Raw genomic sequence first — 21068 nt, forward strand, 5'->3', positions numbered from 1 at the left:
CTTTTCTGTTTAAATAAGATGCAATTAGAAAATATATATCAATATAATACAATAAATAAATTAAGTATAAAAAAATTTATTAAAAACATTTAAAAAATATTGTTTGTTCATTGGGCTGTAAATCGAGATTTTTTCATACATAAACCTATTTCGTCTATTGATATGAATATTTATGTTTCTCAACAATACTATGATGCAAACAGCACCATCCCATACAGCATGGAATATTCTCTGAATAGTCTATGAATATTCTTTTGGAATATTCATGTTTATTCTAAGGATGTTCTATGAATGTGAAGAGAACGTGCGATGTCCCGCTTTGAATGAAACTAGAAATTTTTATAAATATTCTTGAATGTTGTATAAATGTTTCATGAATATTTCTGATTATTCAATATATTTTTAAATATTTGTGAATATTCTGTGAATGGTTCTAAGAATGTGCATAGAATATTCGACGTCTGGTTTTGAACATTCTATAAATTTTCTACAAATATTCTCGAATGATTTTTAAATGTTTTACAAATATGGCCAAATATACTAAGAAAAGTTTCTATGTTCTATGATCGTTTTACGAATATTCGCAAATATTCTATAAATATTCTATAAATGTACATAGAATGTGCGAATTCTTTTTTATGTATTCTTAGACAGATCTATGAATGTTTTATAAATATTCTCGAATGTTTAAAAAATATTGAATATTCTGAAATATTCATGAAACATTTATAGATCATTTGAGAATATTTCTGGAAGTTTTATATAATGTTCAAAGCCAAACGTCGAACGTTCTATGCACATTCTTAGAATCATTTATAGAATATTCACAAATATTTTAAAGAATATTTATAGGATATTTTAGAATATTTAAAGGAAATTTTATAATATTTATAGATTATTTCAGAATATTTACAGGATATTTTCGAATATTTATAGGATATTTTAGAATATTTATAAAATATTCTAGAATATTTGTAAAATGTTCTAGAATATTTGTTAAATATTCTAGAATATTTATAAAATATTGTAGAATATGTATGTAATATTCTAGAATATTTTATACTATATTATAGGATATTTATAATATATTCTAGAATATTTTATACATATTCTAAAATATTTATAACACATATAGTTCTTAAACATATTATGGGCAGTATTCAGCGTCTATTCTTACGTATATTCAGGATCATCTTAGGTATGATCTTATATTCGTTTTCTTTATCACAAATTCTGTCACAGATTGTGTCTGATGAAGAAAGCGGTTATAAGACCATACTTAAGATAATCTTGAATATACATAAGAATGGATACTGATTACTGTCCATTTTAAAGGACTGAAGAAAGGTAAAATTCAATAACAAAGTTTTAAAATTCTATATACATACATATTCTATATATTTTTGAAACAATAACCATTACATTAGCGTAACATTATCATAAACGTGTTACAAAATTTTACGAAACAGCTTTACAAAATACTTATTAATGCTTTTTTACTTAAAAGAACATTTTATTTAATATGTAAGTTTATAAGAGAAAGAATTGTTGCTTACAGCAAACGGTGTTACAAAAAATCCATCCTTACAGCCTAAGTGCTCTAAAATCTTATATTTCTTTTATATATTAGCGTTACATTAGCATAAACGCGTAACAAATTTTACGAAACAACTTTACAAAATACTTAATTATTATATGCTTTACAAAATCCTTATTAATGCTTACATACTTAAAAAATCATTTTATTTAATATATAAGTATATGAAAAAAAGAATTGCTTACAGCAAACGGTGTTATAAAAAATCCATCCTTACAGCCTAAGTACTCTAACATCTTATATTTCTTTTATATATTAGCGTTACATTAGCATAAACGCGTTACGAATTTTACGAAACAGCTTTACAAAATACTTAATTATTATATGTTTTACAAATTCCTTATTAATGCTTTTGTACTTAAAAAATCATTTCATTTAATACGTAAGTTTATGAGAGAAAGAATTGTTGCTTACAACAAACAATGTTATAAAAAATTCATCCTTACAGCCTATGTGCTCTAAGATCTTATATTTCTTTTATATATATAAAGGAAATATAATTATATTTTTATATGAGAAAGCCTTACAAACCTTACTCTGCAGAAAAATATCTTGCAACATTTACGTATTGAGGATTGGACATATATAAATTGAAGATATATTCATTCTCGCATATTAAGATATGTTTTATATATATCTAAATGTTCGCGCATATAAGTATGATAAGTATATTATTGCACATTTCCAGGCTTTCTGATATAAAAATTATAAAATGTATCTGTTTGGGCATGTGTACTTGGATATATTCGTATTTACATATGTATGTATACATTTCCTACTTTTAAATGGTAATATTGGAAAACTAATTTATATGTTGCAAAAGCTATTTATTTTTGTGTTTAAAATATTTTAGAATTTAAACGTCAAGACATTTGCATAGCATCATGCCCGAATAGGGGAAATTAAATGAGCATGTAGATTCATTAAAATGAATAGAAGATTTGCCAATCATATCAAACCTTGAGCTTTAAGAAATTGAAAGAACTTTGCAAGAAAAGCAAATATTGTAGTAGAAAAGCTTTTTTGCATGTCACAATTCAATAAATTTTAATAACTGTAAAAAAAGTAATTTTTATCGTAGAAGAGGACTGTGAAAAGTTTTATGAATGAACACATAAGGGTTGGAAAGAAAAATTATTTGCATGGTTCTATTATATGCGTCATTGTTTATATCATCGGAGAAATTTTATTTATTTTTTTTATTGACTTAAGCAATTTGGTGATAAAAGTATGTGTCCTTTGGCGACAATATTATTTTCAGAAAAGTTGTCTAATCTTGGAATATTATTATATTCGGAAACATGACATATTATTTGTTCAAGTGGTTTTTCTTTTCTTTACTATCTTTTTTTTTAATTATCATATAATTCTCGAATGGGAAAATTGAAAATTCCTTTAAATTGCAAGGTGTAATGTCAAGAAATGATAATAATTATTTTTTGAAAGTAAACGATGTTTTGGAACTTTTAAAATATAAAATTACAAAATTACTAAATATCTTATAAAAAGAAATATTATTTGCATCATCAATTTGCATAAATGTCAAACGATAATTTTTCAAAATGTTAGACAACAGAATAATTTCCTAATTTTTCCAGTATTTTAAAGCATCAAAACAATGTTTACTCTCACTATCACCAAAATAAAACAACTTGTCAGAATAAAATTAAATTTTTCTAGAGACTTTACAGAAGTTGAAGTAATAATATTACACACATTTTTTCACAGCGTTATCTATGTAGACGCGCTCTCGCTAACGCGTTTACTGGACGCGAGTCGGCACCGTGCCTCTTGATTTATTCACAAAACTTTTTAAACAACCCTCATATATAATTTCTTAATTTATTCTTGACAATAATTCAATACAAATATTACTTTCATTTTTACTAATAATGAGCATTTTGCTTATTAATTGATATTTGTAATTCAAGTAAAATAGTTGAGCTATTATTGAATAATCTTGAAATTGTAAATTTTGAAATATTGTTACATAGAATATGTATACTAGAATTTTATTAAAAATTAAAACTAATATATAAAACAAATTATTGAAAACTTCCAAGTACGACATGCCCGATGGTTTTCTTACACAAAAAAAACAATCTATTTTTGGTACAAAGAATAATTCAATTTGCATGCCACATAATGACATACATACGTATGTACGCATTTATACATGTTACACAAGTAGGAAATTCTTAATTTTTAAATTTGTACCAAACAGTTACTTATTAATATCATTGAAACGATAATATATATTAAAAAAAATTATCATCGCTTTTTCATATAATTAGTGCAAGAACAATATACATATTTATTGGAGAGTTGTAATAACAATGCATGAAATTCTAATCTGTGTGTGTGTTTATTATGACTCGAATTTTATCCCTCCCCTTTTTATAAAAATAGAGAAATTATTAATAGAAAAGAGCTGGTGTTAAAACAGAACACATTCTCTGTTGTGTGTTGAATACATTTGTAGTACGGAGTAAATGAATAAATTACGATTTCTACAAATCTTTTGCTCATTATATTACTATTAGTATTTTTATAGAAAATTAAACACACACACTGATTTTGTTCTCCATGCTATAAGGATTGTGGTATCTAATTGTAAAAGCCAAGTTAAAAACAAAATAAGAAAATGAAGTGAATAAAGATTGTGGTATCTAATTGTAAAAACACAATTATAATACTTTGAAATGCATAAGGATTATACATTTTTTTAAAGAACGTATTTTTTGCTTTTAAATTAAAAAAAAATCATTTTTCAAATATTTTTTATTCTTAAAGCCGTAAATTTTACCAATTGAACAGTGACATGATTTACTCGTATAATACATACGTACAAAAATGTATGTTATTAAGAAAAAAGAGTGTATTAATTACATATAAAAAACAATTGATAAGGCTGCGCTTATTGTTAAAACGCAATATAAAGTTTATTAGTATTATACAGGGTGATTCAGAACAACCTCGGTGTCCTTGTAGAAACGTGTTCTTGGGTAAATTCCGAGACGATTTTTCGTACACTAAAATTTTGTCCGACGCTTACTTTTTGAATTATGATAGGAGAAAATTAGCGAATTACGAGCCGTGTGGACGTGGTAAGTAGAGGCGGCGCAATTCACTGTCTGATGTGGACGTTTACGCGGGGCACTCTTTACGATCAGCTGTTTGACAATGAGAATTATTCTGATTCACATGAGAAACAGAAAGGAAGAGAGACATGCAGACAAACAGACATGCAGAAAGACAGACAGACAGACATGCAAAGAAATACACAGGCATGCAGAGAGACATGAAGAAAGACAGAGAAACATGTAAAGAGACAGATAAACAAACATGCAGAGAGACAGACAGACAGACAGACATGCAAAGAAATACACAGGCATGCAAAGAGACATGAAGAGAGACGGAGAAACATGCAGAGAGACAGACAGACGTGCAGAAAGACAGACAGACGTGCAGAGAGACAGACAGACACGCAGAGAGATAGACATTCAGAAAGACAGTTAGACATGCTGAGATACAGAAAGAGTGAAAAGGGGACAAGGAGATGGGGGGAGTCTATGTGAAACAGAATTCTCATTGCCAGACAGAGCTAGTCGCAAAGAGTGCCCCGCGTAAGCGCCCGCATCGAACGATGAGTTGCGCCGCCTCTGCTTTCCATGTCTACATGGCCCGTAATTCGCTAACTTTATCCTGTTATAATTCAAAAAGTAAGCGCGAGACAAAATTTTTGTATAAGAAAGATTATCTCAGAATTTACTAAAAAACACGTACTTACAAGGACACCGAAGTTGTTGGAGAATCACTCTGTATATTATTAAATGTTTGCAATCTCACGTTGAATTTTACACGGCTTCATTTGGTACTGGTTCATTGGCTTCATTTGACACTGGTCGATTCGCTTCATTTTCTTGTTTTGTTTTTAACTTGGCTTTAACCAACCAAGTTTTAATTGCATTGATAATTTCATGATCAGTAATGTTATCCTGGTTTTTCTTTGTTGTGAGTCTTGCGGATTCTGAAATAATAAAAAACATTATTTTGTTTTTTTTTTAAATAAATATTCTAGCAATTCATATTTTTAACGCAAAAAAAAATAAGTGACAATAATTCTATATAATGTACTTTAATAAAACCTTACGAAAAAGTACATTAGGCCGTATATCTATTTAAATATGTAAGTACATTATAGCCATTTAATTTCTTGGATACAAATCACAGTCTTGAATTTACATCGTGTCTTTACACGTTGGCTTTATAAGATGTTTTTTTGAATATTAATTGTTGTCGCGATAAATATTACCAAATGCCTCGGTGGTTGAACAGATTAAGATACTCTTCCCGATAAGTAGGGAAGTAAGAGGGGATCCAGATTCAAATCCTGGCTAAGGTAATATTTTTCGCAACAGACTTTTTACTTTTTTGGGATGTAGGAAATTTTAAAGATTATAGTATTAGTAATGTTAAATTAATTTTCAATTTAACTGTGTAATAATACTTTTCTGATTCATTTTATGAGTAAGAGCTGTGTTTCAACTGAAAGTAATAGTATACAGTTCGAAGAATTGTAAAACTGTATATAAAAATCACATATGAAATATTATTGAATTGTGAAACTATATAAAAATGTGTGTGTGTGTGTGTGTGTGTGTGTGTGTGTGTGTGTCTGTGTGTGTGGCGCGTGTATGTGAGTGGAGCGTGTGTGAATGTGTGCGTATGTATATAAATCACATATGAAATATTATTTTAACACTAAGATCTTGCTATGACTCTTACTGATCCATTTTCTATTTAATTTGTTGAACATTCTAGCAAGGCTCTTTGAAATTTCTCTTATTTTCCATTATAATTAAAAATTTTAAAACAAATAAATTTCATTATAATTTTGCACCAAGGTGAATAAAATATTCCGAATTTATTAATTAATTTAACAGACAAATTAAAATATATAAATCTTGCTAAACATCATAAATCAAAATGAAATTTGTAATACTTACTAAGGACTAATTTTGCCAGGATCAAGTCTTTGAAAATCAGGTTTCCTTTGTGTCTCTCCCAGCTGTAATCTCTTCCAACTTCGGGAGTCAAAATTCGGCACATTATTTTTTTAACAATAATCCTTAGGTTAGTACCGCCCATTTTCGATAATTCTGTAGCCTAAAAAATTAGTATATAAATTAAATGTATATTTATTTACATAATTATAGTGTAATTTCAGTAATAACAATCAACTTACCACATCATGGAATATTTGCTTATCTTGCAAAACTCTTTCAATTTCTTCAAGCTCAAGTTTTGACTTAATTGGCAAATCTTCTATGCATTTTATTGAATCTTCATTTACAATAGTTTGGTGAGAATTTTCTTCATTATCAAGAAGATTAGATTTTAACGAATCTACATGCTCATTTAATTCCCCTATTCGGGCGTTAATACTATGCAAGTGTCTTAGAACTTGACGTTGAAATTCTAAAATATTTAAAACACAAAAATAAATACGATACAGTGTCAACACATTTTACGAATTCTTGCCAATGAATTAGATAGTATACATTATAATATATTCACTGAAACATATAGAAAAGTTTTTCTCCAAACATTACCTTTCATTTCATTTGCTTGTTTTTTAATATTTTTATGAACCTCATTTAAAACAGTATCAGATTTTATCTTTTTGCTTGTAAATTGATTCGTTTTACTGTGAGCTTCATTACTTAAATCTGAAAAGAACACTTCTTAGAAAAATAATATCAAAATTTATAATTTTTTCATTTAATTAACCGTACCTATATGTGCTAAATTTGGTGAAGAAACAGTATTATCTGGATTGTATGTAGGAAAATTAATGAACGATTCCTCTTCGCTCTCCTCGTCCGTATCACTATCTCTTTTTCTATTTTTGTGAATACGACGTCTATATTCAGCAGCTTCAGATAGTGATGACAGATTATCTTTGTCTATTGCTGTTTTGCATTTTTTTTGAGCTGTTTTATAATCATCTAGAAAAAATATTACAGATAAGCCATAGTTAATTGATAAAAAATCTTTATTTTTAGAAAGTCATATATATATATATATATATATATATAGTACATTCTATTAAGTATTCAATTAATTGAACAATTTTAATAAATAAACTAAAAACGAAATTTAAAAAAATGTGAACATAGCAATAATTTTTTCTTTTAATGAAATACATCAAACTTGATAAGTGCATATTTTATGTTTTTCATATTATTTAACAGAGTTGCGTAAGTTAATACTTTTTAACTAAATTAGTTTAAAGTTAATGGCTTATAAAATTAATTTAGTTACGTTAAAAGTTTCATGATTATAAAACTAACTTATTGGAAAGTAACAGTAAGATTAAATTAACTAAAGTTAAAGTAAAGTTAATTGTAAAAAATATATTGATATTAAATTAGAAATTTGTAATTTTTAAAGTTAAGTTACTCAAATAAATTATAATATGAATTATCAAACAAATTTAATATTTTATTTTTAAAATAAGTTACTATGAGATAATAAAAAAATATTGTTTCTTATGTTTCTTATAATATTTTTCTTTACAAAGATAAATTCTTTTTAGTAATTTAATTCAGTAAATTAAAATTTGCGTTTCAGAAATAACTAGTTAAAGTTAAAAAATAAATAATTTAAAAGTAAGTAATTAAAAGTTATTAACTGAATATTTAATTTTGTAACTTTTTACTTTTTAATTAATTATTATCCAACTCTGCTACTTAATTTTTGTACAATTGTATATAAATTTTGTAAAATATACAAGCACAATAAATTGCAATTTAAATAAGGCTAATATTTACCATATCGTCCTAAAATTCGGAGAGTTAAGGTTTTCCAATCATCTTTTGGAGTTTCTTTTTTTTTAATAAATTCCAATAATTTAGTTGGTTTTTTTGTTAACGGCCACACACATTGATTGTCATTAGTTATCCAGTTACTAGGGATAACTTCTACGGAGTCATCCATTGGGAAATGGCAAACGCACCATGCCATGTTTCTGAAAGTGTAAATTCAAGCAGCATAAATTAAACGTACAGACTTGTTACTCGTATCATGTTCTTATAACATTACGACTCAAATAAAACAGATTGCAATATTTTGTGCAATAAAAAGATATTAATATTAATAATGTAAAAGTATTAAAAAATAAAAATAAAAGTAATAAGGTAATATAAAATTGAAAGAATGCTTAAGAGTTGTATCAATCATATAATGCTTATAAAATAAAACTTAAAGACCGATGTGTAAAAATAGTTGGACTTAAAGGTATTTTAAAGGAAATCAGAAATAATCCAAATCAATTTGTGACTGATAAAGATATTTGTCTTCATAAAGGTGACACATTTTAAAATTTTTAAAGTATAATATCAATGGAATCAAAATATTAAAAAATAAAAACTATTTTTATTAAAATAACAGTAATAAAATTCATAAAATTTAATGAAAAAATGTAAAATGCAATGATTTATGTATAAAGAGATGAATAAATTGCTCATAATGTAAAACAAACATTAATGTTGATTACTAAGAAATGATTTGTCAGACTTGTTTGGTAGGCAAACTTTTTTTTTTTTTCATGGGGAAATCCTCATGGATACCCTCCCCCTCCCAGAAGGAGGAGGTTATGCCGGACTCTTACCGACTAAAACCCCAGTGTCGTAAATGAAATCTGTTAGATAATTTAAAAAAATATATATGCTTTATACTGTATGTCAAGAAAACCTGAGATATTCGTAATTATAGCTTAAAAGAAACTGCTTTTTCAAATCGCTGGAAAAATTGTTTTCGGCAAAAAATTGTTATTTTTTCTATGTAAATGACATGCTACCTAATTTTATAGTATAATAAGACATTAAAATAAGATTTGTACAAACGCTGGAATTAATATTGAGCTAATTGTTTATATTTGGAATATTAGATCACCCAAAGTTTAATAATTATTAATTATTAAACAAACTGTTGTAAGGACAAATGTAATCCTAACAACTAGTTTAAAGACTTATTAAATTTAATATTTATGTTAATTATTTTGTGAAGAATTTTGAATATTATATAGCAATTATAAAAAAGCGTGCGTTTTATTTTATTTTAAAAATACATTAATTCTGTTTTTATTTATTATAGTTTTTAAAGTAATTAATTGTTTTTGCAGTTCAAGAAAACTTATTGCAAAAAAATATGAAAAATATTAAGATTACATGTGCAACAAAGGATAAATTACAGCATTATTATCTTTGTATGGCAACATTAATTTGCATTTAATTTCTAATGATGAATATATTTTTAAAGGACCAAGTTTGTTAAGGTTAACAATAAAAATACCTAAAATTGCAGAATTACAAGGTTTAATAAAAAATGAATTTTTTGTCGAGGTACGTTTGACCAATAATACAAATAACATTATTACAGTATGTTATATTGCATATTTTAACAATATCATTATTAAACATTTGTACATAACAATCAGCAGTGTTTAATTTAAAAGTACAAGATTTTAATTTTAATTCTTTATATTGACCTAAGCAATTTGGTAATAAGGGTCCGTTATAATGTTCTTTGGCGATAATATTATTTTCAGAAAGATTTTCTAATCTTGGGATATTATTATATTCGGAAACACGACGTATTATTTGTTCAAGTGGTTTTTCTTTTTTTCTTATCATTTTTTTTAATTGCATCATATAATTCTCAAATGGGAAAGCTGAAAATTCATTTAAATTGCCAAATTGTATAACATCCTCATGTATGTGCAACAAATTATGTACATTATGAGAGACAAAATCTTTACCATAAATATCAATACTTGTTTTAACAAAACATTCCATTAAATTTTTTGCATAATTCACCGTATCCATCTTTTTACAGAATTCGTTACTATACATTATTAGAATAGCAACGTGTAATGTCAAGAAATGATAATAATTATTTTTTGAAAGAATTTGTTTAAAAATTACAGGTCCCGTGTATAATAATATTAGTTTAAATTCTGTTGTCTTAAAACGAAGATATTCTTCAAGCGATCTGCCTTTACGTGGAAATTCATTAGGAATATATTTATTTAAGTTTTTAATTTTATTTGAAATTGATTCTACTTGTGCATATGGAAGCTTATATGGTTGTTTACCCAAAACCCAACCATATTTCTTAGATGTTATCAATTTTTTCATAACTCCCAAACAAATAAGATGCATATAATCTAATGTAACATTGCTAATTATATGAAAATGAGGCAAATTCGTCAAAATAGTTTTTCCTTTATGATAATCTTCATCAACTTGTTGCCTAAATTCAACATCTGTTCTGTTAATAAAATCTGTTTCTGGAAAGCATAATACATTATTAACCCAATAACCTTCCACCTTACACTTATAGCGTTTTTCACTGGGAGAACTGGTGCGCACTGAGTGCGCACTCGCTACGGGCAACGTGTTTCACTGAACGTTTCGGTGCGCATGAAACCGGTGCGCGCTGTTTCACTGGGAAGGCTAGTGCCGAATTTTTGCCCTTTCGTGCAAGATTTCGGCACGAGCTCCCAGAGACGGTGCCAGTTCAGTGCAACATGGCTGCGCGGGACGCACGATTAGCAATTGCATTACTAGATTTGCTTTCTTCATCATCATCTAGCAGTGATGAAGAAGAAGTATTAAAAAATCCACGGAAAATTCCGAAAATCAAAAATTTTGTTCAGGTGGTGCATAACTTAACGGATAAAGATGTAAATACATCTGTTTTCATTGTTTCTGCAGATTATATGTATATTGTATTACATATTGTATTACACGTGAAGCAATAATATATATTGTATAAATATATAGTATCAATAATACAAATAATTATCAAAATATTTAAGATAGACTTGGTAGTATTAAAATTAGAGAATAAAACGTAGGAAATGCGAGTCAAATGCGGTAGTTGGTGCGTCAATAATATAAATAGTAAATATATTTCGCTATCAGTACATAAATGTGAATACAAATAACGGACGCGTTTCGACTTTCTTTGAAGTCATTCTCAACGATAATTTTAAATTAACAATTAGCATATATGATTTTGTTAATTGAAAATTATCGTTGAGAATGACTTCAAGGAAAGTTGAAACGCGTCCGTTATTTGTATTCACGTTTATGTATTAATAGCGAAATATATGTATTATTATATTGACGCACCAACTACTGCGTTTAATTCGTATTTCCTACGTTTTATTCTCTAATACAAATAATTATATTATTAATAATTGTATTATTAATTATATTATTATTATTACTATTATTACTATTACTACTATTACTATTACTATTATTATTATATTACATTATTATTATTATTTTTAATCTAATGGAGTCTGTGGTACTTACCAATTAATTTTATTATTTTATTAATTTTATTATTATTTTTATTAATTAATTTTATAGAAATTTATCAATTTCTTTTCTAACATGTTCATTGAATAATCTCAAAAACCAAGATCATAAGTATATACTTACTCTTTAATTTATTATATAAGTCCGTTTCAAGCGGCTCAAGGGTTAAAGTTAATATTTCACTATTTATTCTAAAAGAAATACACAAACTAATCGATCCTTCCATATTAAATTACAAATTTTTGTGATGCTAATGTTCAAAAGGTATCGAATATAATGCGCCATAAAACTGCACGGAAAATAATGGACGTGTTTAGCTGAGAGTGCAAGAAACTCGCACTGTCAGTGCACTCGGGCAGTGTCGCCTGAACTCGGCGAGTTTCCAGTGCGCACTCAGTGTCGCCCAGTGAAAAACGCTATTAGTGCAGCTAGAATAACCAGTATGATTTTTGACATTTAAAATGTACGATTTAGCGGGCGCATCACATATTATAATTTTTATTTTAAAATCATATCTTCGATTGTTAATAAAAATTCCATTAATAGTCAAGTAAGTTGCTTCATTTACAAATTCTTTCAAATATTCATTTGGATTTTCCGGTTTACCATTGCCATGATACAATGCTATCATTAAAACATATTTTTTCAAAACTTCAATAGATTTTATTTGAACTAACGTTGGCCATAAACAATCAGAACTACTTTTACTAATAGGTAAACCATCTACATTTACAGCTAATTCAAAAGATGTATTATTAGAAAGAAATACACAACACTGATTAATTAAGATATTAATTGATTGTGCTATCCCAAAATAATAAAAAGAACCGGAGCCCATTTTTACAGAAGTAAGGTTGTTTGGAGTAAATAATATTGTTCTCGGATCTTTTGGTAAATTATGAAATGAGGTCAAATCATTTTCATTTCGGAGAATTTCTAAAAGTTTTTTAAGACTACTTTGAGTAATATTTTCTTTAATGGCCCACGAAGCTAATCTTTTTTGCAATGTTATATCTTTATTTTTGGATAAATTATTATTACTATTTATTTCATCTTGGTTATTATCAATATTATTGGAAAATAACGTAAAGTTATTTAAAAGCGCTCTGTATCATTTGAAAAACTTTCTTCGGTATTAATGTTAACATGAAAATTTGATTTAGCTACATTTTCGCTAACTTCTTTATTGAAAGATACTTTAATTGATTGACAGTCAGGACTTGTATTAATATTCACGTTATTTATATTTCTAGCGGTACTTATCACTTTGTTTGAACAAGTAATTCTAGGCAATTTAATTGAATTAGTATGCCCTTGTAACTCGATTAAGGCCAACGATGCTTTCACATTATCATTCATTTTTCGGTTGAAATGTCTCTTACTCTTAATTTTTATTTTTGGCATATTTATAGATGAATATTAATTGAATATTAATTATAAATTAAATTATAATATTAATTGTAATTAAAATTGTAATATTATGTTAAAAAATTAATTAGAAGTTAATAAAAAAGAGACAAGAAAAGTTTCTAAATAATATTATTTTACACGTGTTTGTACATTACCTATTTCTTATTTTTAGATTAGGTTCCAAAATATCCTTCCAGAAAAATTGTACTCGAAATATATACCCAAATAGCACAGAACGTTCTATGGTTGTCTATAAATGTTCTAAGAATATTTGGATGTTTATAGAACGTTTTATTAATATTCGTACTCCTACGTCATAAAATATCTGAAACAAAAATAAAAAACATAATCATAAAAATTCTCTTTAAATTATTATACTACATTTCCAATTTTGTAGAATTTTAATATTAATTGCTAGCCAAATGCAATTAGATTTAAAGAAGATATAATGAAATTGTGCCACGTACGTGTGTAAAGGGTATACAGCGGGAGAGATATTAGTTTAATGTCAGTAAATTAGGCGATCAAACGATCTCGTAGAGAGATGTTCGATCGTAATTATAAAGAAGGTCTCGTTCGAGACGATTTACAATGTAGTACCATCTTTCGCCTCGTGGCGCCACAAACTTCAGATCAAACTTTCTTTCCCTTTTCACCTTCCGTGCATCTATGTTTCATATAGTTTAAAGCTTATAGAGTATTCTTTAAAAATTACTTAAGACACGGGTATTGGGAAAGTAAAATATATACTTTTTTTTTTGGGGGGGGGTGGGAGTGTCGTCTCGAACGAGACCTTCTTTATAATTACGATCGAACATCTCTCTACGAGATCGTTTGATCGCCTAATTATATCTCAGGTCTCGTTCTCGACGATTTACAATGTAGAGGTTCAGAGAAAGTAATTTTTATTTTATTTTAATTTTATTGTATATATCTTACAGTTAACAAAATTTAAAGAACGATTCTTTTCGTTTTTCAAAACAAAATAAACTTTCTTTATACTATAGCTATACATATAAGAACTTACTATTCCGGCTCGCTAACAAAATAAACAGACTAATTTCATGCCGGCATTATACAAATATACTGCACATATATTATCCTTTACTTATATATAAGTTTTTCAACAAAAGATTCTTTATTTTGAACAATCGTTTTGTTATAATGTTTAGCAAAAACCTTAGAATTTTCTAACCAACTAGCCATTTTTTTTATAATTTCTAAACTTACGCCTTTTTTTAAGGCTGCAGAAGTCGCTGTATGTCTTGTGGAATGAGCTGAAAATTCCTTGCTTATGCCACAGCGAGACATTGCAGCTCTGATCCATCTGCTTATTGTAACTGCGGTTACCGCTTTAAAGGGTTTTTTCGTTGTTATAAAAAGATTATCAACCTTTTCCCTCTTTTTTGCAGTTTCTTTTATATATACGTCTAGTGTTGATACAATGCATAATTTTCTGTTCTCTGGAAATTCTGGTAAAATTAACAAAGGTTGATATGCCCCTGGACGAGAAGATTTTATTCGTTCCGGTATCTCTATCTCATACCCTTCCGTATTGCGTTTAATATTATGCAATTTTATTGATGCTAATGTTTGCGTTCTATGCGCAGTGCCTAATGCTAATAACAATACTAATCGTTCTGTCAACCGGTCAATGGGTAATTCCTCTAGAGGAAACCATTTTTCAATTTCGCGAAGCGCTATATCGACGTTCCATACTCTATCATATTTTGGTTTTGCAGGTCTGAGAATAAATATGCCCTTAAAAAATCTAGACAGATTTTTACTTTGGCCTAAGTTATTTCCATTAATCAATGAGATCGCTGATCTGATTGCATTTAGCGTGCCATATGTCGCTCCTTCCTCAAACTTTTGTGTCAAAAAACGAATAATACTTATCTCCTCCGAACGATAAGGATCTAACTCTTGGTCTAAGCAGAATTTAAACCATTGTTTCAATGGTCCCGCATATTGTTTTTTGGTTGATTCTGTTATTGAGGCTTCGAAAATATCCCAAGATGAGCTGGATAAGCCTCTCTTTCGGAATGACTCCCTGATAATCTGCCTACCATCAAGGACAATTTTTCCGCAAGAGGATGTTGTACAGACCTGCAAGGGGACAGAAGTAAAGTGCGTGAAGGTTTGAATATTAAAGGTTTATTCGTTAAAAGTTTCGAAAATAATGGGAACCATGGTTGACTAGGCCAATGAGGAACTACCACGATGCCCGTGGCTCGGTCTGTTATGATCTTTTTTAATACTTTTAAAATAAGGACGAAGGGTGGAAAAGCCCAGAACAACTCAAAATCTTTCCAGTTTTGAGTAAAAGCATCGATTGCTATCGCTTCAGGGTCTCTTTTCCAAGAAAAAAAGAGTTTACATTTTGTGTTTGATCTAGTGGCAAAAAGATCTACTTTTGGATACCCGAATACTTTTGTGGCCTTGCGAAAAGCATAGTCGGCTAATTCCCATTCCGTGTCAATATTTTTAACTCGAGATTCTCTATCTGCTTTGATATTGTCTTTCGATTTTATGTATGAAGCTGTCAACCAAATGTCTCTTGCTTCACACCACTGCCAAATTTCTTTTGTAATTTTATTTAAATTTGGGTGTCGTACGCCCCCCATTTTATTTACATATGCAACGGCTGTGGTATTATCGATGCGTAAGAGAATCTCGCAGTTTTTATAGTTTTTTGCCAGACTTTTAAGCGCGAAAAAAACAGCTTTTAGCTCTAAACGATTTATATGCCATTCTTGTTCTTCCGTTGTCCAGAAACCTCGAGCCTTTTTCCCTTGACAAAAAGCACCCCACCCTGTGGAGGATGCATCTGAGAATATCTCACATTTATAGTTACCATATCTAATGGGATTGAAAGCTCTGGGAATTATTTCTTTCCACCAATTAATATCAGATTTTATACTTTCCGGAAGACAAATTTTTGCATCAAAATCATTATTATTTTTAAGTAGGCCTAAATATCTAACCCGTTCGAATTGTTTCGTATATAAACGTCCGTATTTTACTGCCCGACAACACGCGTTTATTGAACCAATCAGACTCGACCATTGTCTCAGAGAGATGATCTTTCCTGGACTACACTGATTTAGAAATTCCATCATTTTTTGTTTTTTATTTTCCGGTAGCTCTAAAGCCATTTTCCTCGAATCGTACATTATTCCTAGAAATTCTAAACGCTGTTTAGGTTCTAGACTACTCTTTTCGTAGTTAATAATAAATCCCAAGGACTCTAATAGATCAATGGAAATTTTTATATTTTCTATGCATGCTTGTTTTGACGATCCGATAAGCAATATGTCATCTAAATAAATAACAGATGCAAATCCTTTATTACGAAGATAACTTACTATTGGTCTCATAATCTTTGTGAAGATATGAGGGGCTATATTTAAACCAAAAGGTAGACATAAGAATTCAAAACATTGGCCCTGAAAAATAAATCTTAGAAACTTTGAGGAGTTTTCATTAATCGGTATTAAAAAATAAGCGTTTTCTAAATCTAGTTTCGCTAAAAAATCTCCTTTTGAGATTAGATTTGCTGCAGTACGGTGATCCTCTAATTTAAAATGTTTTGTTTTTATAAATTTATTAAGTTCCTTTAGATTTAGAATAAATCTAAAAGTTCCATCCGGTTTTTGGACTAAAAAATAGGATGATATAAATTTTGAACTTTCTACCGTACAATGTCTGACTGCTCCTAATGATAAAAGTTTATCTATTTCTTTTTTAACATCCTCCAAGGTTTGAGATCCTTGTAATAAAGGTGCCTTCGGCACGGAGCTTTGGCTAGGTTGTGTTTCAAATCGGATTGAACAGCCCTTGACGCAATTTAAAACAAACTTATTTTTTGTAAATTGCTTCCATTCTCTTGAAAAAAAATTTAGTCGTTCAGCTACTTTCCTCACCTCTAACGTCTGTAGTGGCTTGATTTTGTCGACTTTTTGTCGCTCCAGTAAGGGTTCTTCTGATGGTTCTTGTACTGTAGCGACCTTTGGGGGCCCTTCGACTTCTGAGCCTGCTGTGAATAGCCCCTGGATTTTTTCGGCAGGCCCTTCCGGTTTCCCTGATTCGTTGGTTTAAAAGATTTTTTCGTCTGGTGTTGTGGGGCGAGATCTTCCACCACTTTTCCCAGAGATTTTGTGTGTTTTAGTCTTTTAAACAATTCACTTCCAAAGAGATCGGATATTATTTCTGATTTTTTTAGAAGATCTCTATATTTTTCATCAATACCCGGAATAATAAAAGCTCTTCTCATAATCGAGTATTGATAATGTAAGCCTGCCATTAGCTTTCCGGCATTTCCTAAATATTGTAACAATTTTTTAGAAATTTCACTTTCTTCTAGTTCCAATATTTCTGAAATACTTTTTGCCACCGCAATCATAGCGGAACCTAGAGCATTTTGTGTTGCGACAAAATGTTTGTCTCTGCTCTTAGCCGTTCCAGACATATAAGCTATTATCTCCGGGTTCAGTTTTGGTGCTTCTACAAATAAGGTTCCCTTTCTAGGGAATTTTTTCATAATTTCCTCGCGCTGTTTATTTTCTTCTTCTTCGCGTTTTTTTTCTTCCTCTTCGTCTCCTTCATATAAACCTTTTTGCATCCATCTCTTCCATTCCTCTATTAAGATTGGATGCAAAGTGGCATCAATTGAGTCCGTTGATTCAGTTCTTAAACAGAGCCTTTTTCGTGTCTCGTTGTCGAGACTTGGTGCACTTTCTACACTTTCGGGCTCTTTTTTCCCACTTTCTTTGTCCTCTTTTTCCTCGTCTGTATCAGAAGCTTCGTCTGACAAAGAAGAAACCGATCTTTCTTCTTCTGAATATCTTTCCGTCGAGAAGTCTCTATTTCCTTCGACCGGCGGATCTACGGTATACAGACACTCAAATAAGCATTCTTGTATCGTGTAAAATTTTATGATCTGCCCCCCCTCTAGTGGAGGTTCATCGTCACGAGAGTTATATAATAGCTAACATATCCTCCCTCTAGTGAAGGCTTATGTTGCCACATTATTTTAACATATCCTTCCTCTAGTGAAGGCTTATGTTGTAACATTACGATATGTCCTCCCTCGAGTGAAGGCTCATCGTTTTTGAGAATCTGTTCTTAAAACTTACCATTCTCTTTGTTCTCTGTCTGCACCGTCTGTACCTCAATGGCGGCCGGTACAATGCTTACGGTTGCCTGCTTCTCGCTCGCTGCTTTCGTTAGTTTCCTCAATTTTTTACGCATATTTCTCATCTCTTCGGACAACGCCTCTAACTCGGCGTCCCTCTCTTTCCTCCTCGACATTTTCTTTGTTGAAATAATAAATTTCTAAACCTCTTTTCACCACCTCTTTGCTCTGCGATGTGACTCTCACAAGCACAAAAAACGTTATGAAACATAGATGCACGGAAGGTGAAAAGGGAAAGAAAGTTTGCTCTGAAGTTTGTGGCGCCACGAGGCGAAAGATGGTACTACATTGTAAATCGTCGAGAACGAGACCTGAGATATAATTGTTTTTGGGAACGGTATAGAAGAAGGCGAAATGAGATGTGAGAGGCCTATGCAAGGAAAAACACCGTTTCTAGTTTTAGTCTTTTAATCTCTAAGCAGATACAAAAGGGGTATCAAAGGTATCAAAGTGAAACATGTGATTACCATAGCAGCGATATAACAAATGTCAAATTGCGTTATGTTTTATCGTGCCCATAGCGTCATTTACCGGTAACGCTGTGGTGCGATCTCTTACACCCAATAATTTCATATCGTATCTCAAGCGACCAATGCCTGAGCAAGTAGCAGCGGTGCGCGCAACACTGTCGCTAGCCTTGTTGGATTATCTTAGTGCTATCTTAAAGATATCAAACATGTGCATCAATAAAATTTCATAAAAATGTAATAACTACATTATTTACATGATTATGAATAATTTTCAAAAAAATTTTAAATTTATTATCAGTAAATTAATGATAACCTCTTAATATTTCTCAGATTGAGTTCCAAAATATCCTCCGAGAAAAATTTTACTGGAAATATATACCCAAATAACACAGAATGTTCTAGGAATGTCTATGAACGTTCTATGAACATTCGAATATTCTTAAAACATTTATAGATATTCATAGAACGTTCTGTGCTATTTGGGTATATATTTCGAGTAAAATTTTTCTGAAAAAATTTTTTGAAACCTAATCTAACAATAATAAATATTAAAAAGTTATCATTAATCAAGAAGCGCGGTCGCGCCTCGTGCCAATTTAAAAAAAAGATAAAAACCGCAAAGCGAGAGAGACCCGCGCCTCTTTTACGCAAAGCAGCGATTTCAAGCATTAACGAGTTATCAGATCTCAGTAACGGCTGAACCGATCAAGGTCTGAGTAGTCTCAATCGATAGCTTGGTGACGAATTGCATAATAAAAGTGTTTTTATTTTTTCTCTCCGTGTTCTACGAGCGGAGATATCGCGACGCAAAGTCCAATATACATGTTTTACATTTTAAGATACGTCATTATCGTCGCCAAGCGAATCTTGTCCAGTACATCTTTTCGACACGAGTAACGAGTGGCGCTCATTTATAGCCGTTCTATCACGTGATGTAACATGGCCGTACCAATAAGCATCATGGCCGTCTACTACTATATATATGTGTACATAAATGTAGTGGGTAAGTTGACAGTTTCCCTAACCTGTTATTTTTGGATTCGCGAATCAGACAGGTCGCGTCGCGAAAAGAGCAGTGAATTTGGTATATACGGTAGTTAGTGCCGGGTGATGGTACGTCCTCGACGACGACGGCGATGACGACGATGGCGACAACGGCGGCGGCTGCGGCAGCGACGGCGGCGGCGACGACTGCGGCGGCGACGGCAATGACGGCGGCGACGGCGGTGACGGCGGTGACGACGAAGACGACGACGACGACGACGACGACGGCGACTGCGGCAGCGACGGCGGTGACGACGGCGACGGCGGTGACGGCGGTGACGGCGGTGACGACGGCGACGGCGCGGCGGCGACGACGGCCACAGCGACGACGGCGACGACAGCGACAGCGACGGTGACGGCGACGGTGACGACGACGACGGTGAACACATAGCGTATTTGTTTATATTTAATATAACGTAATTATCTTGATCTACATTATATATGTTATTATACATACATTATATCTTACCATTATATTTGGTGCTTATTGGAAATGTTAAATTTTGTCATAATACTTTACAATTTTTATTGTTTTTATTATTATTTTGATTCTTTTGATGTTTCGTATAAATAAAACAGAAGATTAAAATTAAAAGTTATAAAAATTGGATGTTTACTGTGGTTATTTAAAGGTAGGAATAGAGGATTATAGATTAAATTGTGGGATCGATTCTTTTAAAATTTGGTGATCCTAAAAATGTGCTACTTAATAATAATGTTGAATTTTTAATATAAAGAATTATTTTAATGGTTTTCGTTATAAATAATAATATAAGCATGTATATATATATGTATATAGTAGTATATAACGATGGAATCATTTTATGTATTTGCCACACTAATCAAAACAGGAGTATGAATCGTAAACTGGTAATGGTCTCAGTTGTCGATTAAAATTGACATACCACATGAGCCACTACTCATATCGATTGTGCAGCAAGAAAAAATTGAGG

General features: G+C 30.3%; 1 protein-coding gene across 3 annotated transcripts; it reads right to left on the bottom strand.

Moving 5' to 3' along the window:
- Positions 1-4726: 4726 nt before the first annotated feature.
- LOC105205049 lies at positions 4727-13729 on the bottom strand. Of its 3 annotated transcripts, none has more exons than XR_005576684.1 (8): positions 13560-13729; positions 8434-8630; positions 7396-7608; positions 7213-7329; positions 6846-7078; positions 6607-6766; positions 5388-5627; positions 4728-5302 (listed from the first exon to the last, which is right to left on the bottom strand). XR_005576684.1 is itself a non-coding variant. In XM_039459476.1 (7 exons), the coding sequence occupies exons 2-7, from the start codon at positions 8624-8626 to the stop codon at positions 5455-5457; spliced, it is 1089 nt and encodes a 362-aa protein (XP_039315410.1). In that variant the 5' UTR covers positions 8627-8630; positions 13560-13729; the 3' UTR covers positions 4727-5454. The 3 variants fall into 3 exon arrangements, 1 of the variants encoding a protein (XP_039315410.1); XR_005576685.1 differs by having other exon boundaries at positions 5384-5627; XM_039459476.1 differs by having other exon boundaries at positions 4727-5627.
- Positions 13730-21068: the final 7339 nt, after the last annotated feature.

This window comes from Solenopsis invicta, unplaced genomic scaffold (genome assembly GCF_016802725.1).
Source record: "Solenopsis invicta isolate M01_SB unplaced genomic scaffold, UNIL_Sinv_3.0 scaffold_520, whole genome shotgun sequence".
Classification (NCBI taxonomy): Eukaryota; Metazoa; Arthropoda; class Insecta; order Hymenoptera; family Formicidae; genus Solenopsis; species Solenopsis invicta.

What these genes read in the sequence shown, in the direction of transcription:
- LOC105205049 (XM_039459476.1), bottom strand. Translation starts at nt 8,626, where the DNA reads ATGGCATGGTGCGTTTGCCATTTCCCAATGGATGACTCCGTAGAAGTT. An exon ending in CCGAATTTTAGGACGATATG is followed by an intron (nt 7,609 to 8,433) that starts GTAAATATTAGC and finishes TATTTTTTCTAG; the next exon opens with ATGATTATAAAACAGCTCAA. An exon ending in AGCAAATATTCCATGATGTG is followed by an intron (nt 6,767 to 6,845) that starts GTAAGTTGATTG and finishes CTAATTTTTTAG; the next exon opens with GCTACAGAATTATCGAAAAT.